The following is an 8,001-nucleotide window of genomic DNA, read 5'->3' as shown; positions in this document are numbered from 1 at the left end:
CATTTGGTGCTTTTTCTTCAGGAACCGCACGGGGCAATAACTCTCTTCATGATTGTTTATTTGTTTGATATAACATGTCAACACGTCCAACAAAGCTGGCCTTCTTCTGCCTGTAAATGGGCGCACTGTACAGTCATTTAAGCCTCTCCAAGGTAAAAATCTCACCTCTTCTCCGTTGGAAACCTTGCAGTGATGGACAGACGGCCATTAACGCTACGTGGCTTCCGCCCAATCGGATAGCAGCGGGATAATTAGAGGACCAATCAGAGCAGAGTCTTACTGGGAGGGCGGGGCTGGTTGTGCTGGAATGCTGCCTCTCTGGGAATGTTTTCCACTTTCAATCACTTTTTTTTTTCTCCCTGTCCCTCTCACAAGGCGCTCTTTAAGCTCCGGTGTTGCCACACAGAGCAGCCATTCATCGGCTCTACAGTCAGCCACACACACTTCCATGCTGAACCACTGGACATCTAAATTGGTAAGTTATGTAATTTAAAAAATGAGAGTTTATACATAAAAGTGAATGTTTGATATTAATATTTTTGCCAAACGCGTAATTATTATTTTTATTAAACATTGTATGGACTAAGTTGGATTAATAATAATTATGATAATAATAATGATAATGATAATAACAATATGTGTATATTTCACCGGCGGAATTTTATTTTCCGGAATGTGACATTATCGAAAAGAAATTCAGTTTCAGTCGCTTTCTTATCACATTTAGTCCCGCTAAGTAACTTAACGTGTTTATCTTTAAATAAATCACGGCTCTTTTGTTTCGGACCAAAATTAAAATGATAATTTTAACAAATTTGTGTCTGTGTGGTTTTTAGATTTAGCCGCTGTTGCTGTAAAGGATTTCCAGCTGAAGGTGGAAAGCATTTGGAGACTTTTACGCAGCAGTATGTCTTTGCCTAAGAAGAGTCAACAATAACTGGGATCCTTGACACCCCGGACATTTACTTGAAACCATTTAATTACTCCGAGAAGTTAGTTCTGTGGCAAAGTTTTCATTTGAGGATTGTCCTATAATTTAACGAAATTGAAAAGGAAAAATGTCCGGCGAGGAGCACAGCCTGTCCGAGGCGGAGCTGAGTCCTGCAGGGTCAGACGATGGTCACTCACTGTCACCGACTCAACCTGGAGCCACGCCCGGCCAGGACTCACCTCTGACGGGGCAGCAGCAGCTGACCGCGCTCTGTGTCGCGGACGGCAGCAGTGATGATGGAGGCAGACCCAGAGCCAAGGAAGAGGAAGAGGACGATCGTTTCCCGATCGGCATAAGGGAGGCGGTCAGTCAGGTGCTGGACGGGTATGACTGGACACTGGTGCCAATGCCGGTGCGCGTAAACAACGGAAACAAAGCTAAACCCCATGTCAAAAGGCCAATGAACGCCTTCATGGTGTGGGCGCAAGCAGCGAGGAGGAAACTCGCGGACCAGTACCCCCACCTGCACAACGCAGAGCTCAGCAAGACACTGGGCAAACTGTGGAGGTTTGTATTTAAAAAAAAAAAAAAAAAGGAACAGTGTGGCCATACAAGCGGCACATTTCTTGTGCGTAAAGTATGTACCGGTGCTGAATTTAAGCCTAAAATGTTTGCGCTTCAGTTTGTGGTTGTTTGGTATTAAATCGGATAGAAATAAAAACTTGGTGTTTTTCTGTTGTTCTCCTTTACAGAGAGAATTTTAAAAGTAAACAAACAGATTTTAACCCAAAGAAGTAAAGAAAAAAAGATATTTATGCATTACGCATGATTCGGAAAGCAGGAGATATTTATGATCTTCAGACATATTTTAATAAAATATTTTCAAAATGAACTTGGAAGCAATATAAGACTAGTCCTTGTTTTTCTGCCCCCTAGGCTACTGAATGAGACCGACAAGAGGCCATTCATCGAGGAGGCAGAGAGGCTGAGAAAACAGCACAAGAAGGACTACCCGGAGTACAAGTACCAGCCCCGGAGACGCAAAAATGGCAAACTGATGCCTTCTAATGAGTCAGATAGCCAGGGGGAAGGGGAGGCCAGCCACTCCCAGTCACACTACAAGACTGTGCATCTTGAGCACAATGGCGGGGCTGGGTCTCCACTGGGTGACCTGCACCACCACCACCATCATCACCACCATCCTGCTGGTAGGTGTCTTCCCGTTTCTATGGATGTCTTAGTGATATTATTATTTTCACGTTGCGAGAGACCTGATCCAAAATTTCAAAACTTAAATCAAAAATCTTGAAACTTATTAACTTATGCTGTAATTTCAAAATATAACTTAAGTTAGGTAAAACAAACAAAACAAACAAACAAACAAAAGCCTTTTTGTATCTGATGTCAAAGTTCACCTTATCATGTTGCTCCTTCTTTCTCTTTTAGGTCAGGGTCACAGCCCGCCAACTCCACCTACCACCCCAAAGACAGAGCTCCAGTCTGGGAAACTGTCAGATGCCAAGAGGGAGGGGGGAGCAGGAGCGCCTGGAGGATCAGGGGGGCCCAGGGGAGCCCTTGGGGTTGGAGCTGAAGGGTCATCCGGTGGTCCCTCATCTTCAAGTGCTAAACCCCACATCGATTTTGGCACCATGGACATCGGCGAGATCAGCCATGAGGTGATGTCCAACATCGAGCCATTTGACGTGAACGAGTTTGACCAGTACCTCCCTCCAAATGGTCACCCTCAGAGCGCGACTGGGGCTCCTGCAGCTGGATCCTCGGCCTCGTCTTACGCCTACGCCCTGGCTGCTGCAAGCGGGCACTCCGCCTGGCTGTCCAAACAGCAACAACAGCCTCAGGCCTCCCCGTCTTCCTCCGACCCATCCAAGGCTCAGATCAAAAGTGAATCTGTCTCTGGTACACACTACGCCGAAGCCTCATCCTCTCCCTCCTCAGGCACCCATGTCACCTACACCCCACTCAGCCTGCCTCACTATGGCTCCGCATTTCCATCGTTGGCCTCCAGAGCTCAGTTTGAGTACGGAGACCACCAGGCCCCCGGGGCATACTATGCCCACTCCAGCCAAGCCCCTGGGCTGTACTCAGCCTTCTCCTACATGGGCCCTACACAGAGGCCTCTGTACACTACCATAGGAGACCCCTCCAGCGTGGCGCCCTCTCACAGCCCCACTCACTGGGAGCAGCCTGTTTACACCACACTCACAAGACCTTGAGGGAGACCAGCTGAGCAGAAGGAAATATGGGAAGTGTGTGAGTGGATCTGTGTGTGTGCAAAATATGTGAGTGTGAGTGCGCGTGTGTGTGTATGCCCGTGCCATATCGATGTTATATTAGAAGTTTTTACTTTTTTAGTCAGTTTAATGCAATGTGCATCCATGGGGCCTTAAACAGTTAAAAAAAAAATACCCACACAGTATAGAGTGTGATTCCTGGGTCATCTGCCAATCAAAACCAGAAGAAAACTTAACAAACATGTGCCATCAACAATTTCGTAGGTTGGGACATACAGGAAAGGGTGTAAAGATAGACAAGTGAACGAGACGTTGAAAGTGGACAAATGGATTGATGAGTGACTCCGATTTGACCCAGAAGTGCTGGGTTTAGACTGACATAATCAGAATTTATTAACCAAACTAAAGGTTGTTTGTGATGTCTTTGTGTTATTTTATATGAGTAGTAAGTTTATTGTCATTGTGGATATCCTAGGGTGTAACTTTATTGTGTTTGATTTGATATTACACATCTACATCTGCACCACTGCTTTTGGGGGGTAAAAAAAAAGACATCTTTCGATGATCCCTGGGGTTGTTTTTTCATGGCCGGAAAAGGACAGCTGCAACTTTTCTTTCTCTGTAGATAGTGCAGTCTCACTGTATCACTGTCCTGCCTTTATATTAACTTTGCTGAAGTGATCAATGAAGCATTTAAGGGGAAAAATAGGAAAAAGAGAGGGAAAGAGAGCTCTAAAAGTTGCATTTCGATTTGTTGCTCAGTCTCGGACACTTACCTCAGCTCTGTTTGTTTTGTGCCAACAGCAAAGGAGAAATATGACTGGATACATGGGTGACTAAAGCAAATTTCCACTTTTCTTTTTGATTACTAAGTGCCTAAAAGATTCCTGATCCACCTTTAACAGAGTTCAAATCTATAAGTGCAAAGTCTCAACCAAATCTCTCAAGATAATTGGCCAGCTTGGGTCCTGCTTAAGGATTAGAATCACATGTACGGCCGTTCTGCTCCGCATGTGGGCCAAAGCCACGCTTTTGTTTTTACACTTTCTTCCTATGTTGCGCCCTCTCCCCCCTTTTACCAATGTGAATAATGGTCATTACCACAGCTTCATCTTTATTACGTGACACATACTTTATCATTTTATACTGACCCTTTTCTCACATAGTTGATATTTTTATGTAAGTAATAATGCATCGTGTCACACCTTTGTTTCTTCCATTTTGTATAATTCTGGATAGTTTTGTAAAGTGTTTGCTATACATTCACTTGAGTATTTTGCTTCCTTACCAGAAAAGCAATGTTGAAATATTATTGTTGTCATCTATTAAATCAATTTATTTATAAAAAAAAAAAAAAGTCCTGTGTGAGAGTGATTTAATGCAGTGGTAGTGGTTCAGGAATAACATATGAAGCAGTTAGCAAGTGAAGGGTGAAAAAAACTAGAAATTAATTAAAAACACGCAGCTGACGTGTGAACTGTAATAACAACACAACCAGAGCCCCACCACCATAAGCTGTTTAGTGTGTTTGTGTGTGTGGTAGGCTAAAATTGACTACTAATTCCCCCACATTTAATCGGCTGGGGACTGCGTGTTACTGAGAAAGACAAAGAGAGCCATTCAACGAAAGCAAAGGACAGAAAGAGAGAAGGGGTGGGTGTAAAGAGTCAGAGGCAAGGCCAATTTCAGCTCAGTAACCAGCGTACACTCGAACTTTTGTACATGGCCTTCCTTTCACTCTACCCTCTCCTCTCCACCTGAGGCTCCCTCCCTGCCTCCACACTCAGCTGCAGTTTAAACCCATTCAGATGGCACGCAAAATTCAAAGGTCAAGTTCATTGCTCTCTCTGCGTTGGGGGCGATGCAGACATGCGCCAAAATAAGGAAGTGGGAGTTTTAAATGAAAAGAGCAGCCCAAGCCCAAGGGAAGTTGTTACATTACACAAAGGCATCTTAGATTAATCTTAAATTATGGCATCCTAAATTAATCCTACCAGTCGGAGAATAAACACTCAAGATGAGAAAAAAACAGATAAGCAGCCATGGCTCCAGCTTTTTGCCTACCTCCAGGCCATGACAAAACTGAAAAACAAACCTTGAATGGCTTTTAAAAGGGGGCATGTGAAGGAGTGCGCTAAAAAAACCCCGAAACCTTTTTTAAGAATGTAAAAAGATTCTGAGCAAGTTTCATGAGTAGATATAGATATTCACATGAAAACATTGCATTTTTGCTTTTCTGCACCTTTACGTCATTTTATTCAATAAAGCATTTCATACTTTGTTAAACATTGGTGAGTTTATTGTGTTATGCTACATAAACTCATATAAAGTCCAAATAAACTCACATAAGACCATACTTAGAAATACTTTCATTTCAAAGATTTAGTTTTTTATACTTCATCAGTACAAATAATCCCAAATAGTATTATAATGTAATACTATTATAGTACTTATCTGCTTTCATCCATTTTCAAGGCTAAATTAGAAATCAGTCAAACCAAGCTCAAGTAATTCATATTATGTTATTTGGGTGATCGTAACGTTGCTACAGCAACTCACAGCACAGACACTGGTGTTAGACAGGAGCACACATGATTATCTAAATGCACATGCTACAAATTCCTCAAAGAGTCATAAGTGGGAATTCATTGCTTACATTTGCACAATTGTGTCTGAAAAAAACCCCACAAGACTTCTGGAAAAATGTCCTTTGGATAGTTGAGACCAAAATGGGGGTGTTTGACTGTAATGCACAGCATGACATTTGGAAACAGCTCACACCAAACTATTGCTATGGCCTTTTTGCAGACACGGGTCCTTGGCACCTTGCAGTCACTGAGTGAAAGTATTCTAGAATTAAATTTGGCACAATCTGCCCAACAGATAAAGCTAAAGAAAAGACTCAAAGTGTTGCAGGGTCCTAGTCAAAACCTGATTGAATGCTGCGGCATGCATGCAAACCTCAAAGAAAAGCAGGCAGAGATTCCTTCACAAATGTGAGCGACTGACACAAAAAAACAGATACTTACTGCAGAAAAAAAAACAGATAGTTACTGCTGATAAAGGCTGTTATACAACAACTATAGAGTGTACATAGTTTTTCACAAGACTCCAGCTTGTCAGTTATAACATTTTTGGGTCAGACAGCAGCCCAAATGCTGATTAAAGAGAAGAAGCTGGTGCAGTATCACTCCTCAACAAACAGTGGCGGTTACAGTTTTGATACAGTTTGCTGATGCCATAAAAAGAGGGGAGGAAGAAGAAGAAGACCTCAGTGCAGAAACAGGCAACAGAAGCAGCAGTTAGTGTTTCCAGCTGTCAGACGGGATTCAGAAGAACATTGGGAAGAGAAAATAATAGAAAGGAATATACTCATATGTAACAGGGTGAACAAATCACAGCTATATTTGTAATGCTGAGAGGCAGAGCTGCTGTATACATCCACACAAACAATTCAGCTAAATTTATTCACTTAAATAAGCTTTTAAATTTTAAGCTTTTTTAAACACATGGAATATGATTTCAGCTGCTGTTTTGTCTCATAATCATGTTTGAGTTACAGTATCGGTCCAGGCACAGACCAAAACATTTATTTTTTAACCTCATTTGTGAGATTCGTGTATGCTGACATTTGCAAACCATTCAAAATGTGAGGTAGTTTGTCACCTTGAATAATGAGTGTCAGCATACTTAACAACTAAAATGGCAAAAAGAAATCATCATGATCCCAGTTATAAATTGCTCATTAGCTGATGCCAACTTTTCAGTCATATCAAAGAGGAATATCATAGTTTGGTCAATACTTTAAAAAAAATGGCTAAAGAGCTGGGAAAGCTCAATAAGAGACATTTGCATGAGACAGAAAATAAAGTAGAGGAGGCAAGAAGCAAGACATAAGACCAAAAATAATATAAAGAGCAGATAAGAACTGGTCACAGCAGCTTAAACGGATCATATTTCATGGCTATTACAGAAACAGTAGAGCACATCCTCATCTCCTGCAGAAAAAAAGTTATGTATGTGCAAGGATTGGCTAGGGTTAAAATTAAAGCTGTGCAGATTTAGTAGAGGAAAGAAACTCAATTAGTGGGTTGTTGAAAGCAACTATATTAATGGCCCTATATAGTAAATGAAATGATCTGTTATGAAAGTGTCTTTAGGACTCTGCATCATTGTACTTGTGTAATCAGTCAAGTCCTTTTTAGCCTCTTAACATGTTTAGCTGCAATTTCTGATGTTCTCTAGGCCAGATCTCTCTTTAAAAAGGCATCTCTAAAGTCAATGAGACCTTAGTATCAGGATAAATAAAGGATACGTACAATTCAGTTTTCCAAAACCTGATTGGCGCTTCTACTTTGTGACAGGAATGTTCATTCTGACTCAAAGAATAGTACACTAGTTTATACAAAATTTCATTATAGGGAATATTATAGGGTTACTGGCTCAGAAAGAGAAACAGCATGTTTCATCTTTGTGCTGGAATGATGCAAGAATAAAGATTATTAGAGTTTTCCTGTCGGTGACAGAGAGTTAAAAAACTTCAGTGTAGGGACTTATGGGGGACTACAAGTCCCAAAACAAAGGAAATAAATACATAATTAAACAATTTATTATTTTTTATTGATTAATTAATTAAGGGAATAATTAATGAATTAATGAATATATAATTATTGTATTAAATAGCTGTCCAATTCATTTAAAACATTTGATACATTACTTATTTATAATTTATAATTTAATATTATTTAATTAATTAATTACACTTTTATTTGATTATTTAATAATGTATTTATTTAACTAATTTTGGAACTTGCGGCC

At 40.8% G+C, this 8,001-nt stretch overlaps 1 protein-coding gene across 1 annotated transcript; it reads left to right on the top strand.

The window, feature by feature from the left end:
- The first annotated feature begins 333 nt into the window (after nucleotides 1–333).
- On the top strand, nucleotides 334–3,898 carry LOC146385425 (transcription factor Sox-10-like). The gene is made up of 4 exons (XM_084931109.1): nucleotides 334–475; nucleotides 837–1,498; nucleotides 1,868–2,139; nucleotides 2,378–3,898. The coding sequence occupies exons 2-4, from the start codon at nucleotides 1,059–1,061 to the stop codon at nucleotides 3,163–3,165; spliced, it is 1,500 nt and encodes a 499-aa protein (XP_084787235.1). The 5' UTR covers nucleotides 334–475; nucleotides 837–1,058; the 3' UTR covers nucleotides 3,166–3,898.
- The last annotated feature ends 4,103 nt before the right edge of the window (nucleotides 3,899–8,001 follow it).

The sequence above is a fragment of the Perissodus microlepis genome, chromosome 6 (genome assembly GCF_051167445.1).
Source record: "Perissodus microlepis isolate ML-2025 ecotype Zambia chromosome 6, ASM5116744v1, whole genome shotgun sequence".
Taxonomy (NCBI): Eukaryota; Metazoa; Chordata; class Actinopteri; order Cichliformes; family Cichlidae; genus Perissodus; species Perissodus microlepis.
This window is presented reverse-complemented; position numbering and strand designations above follow the sequence as displayed.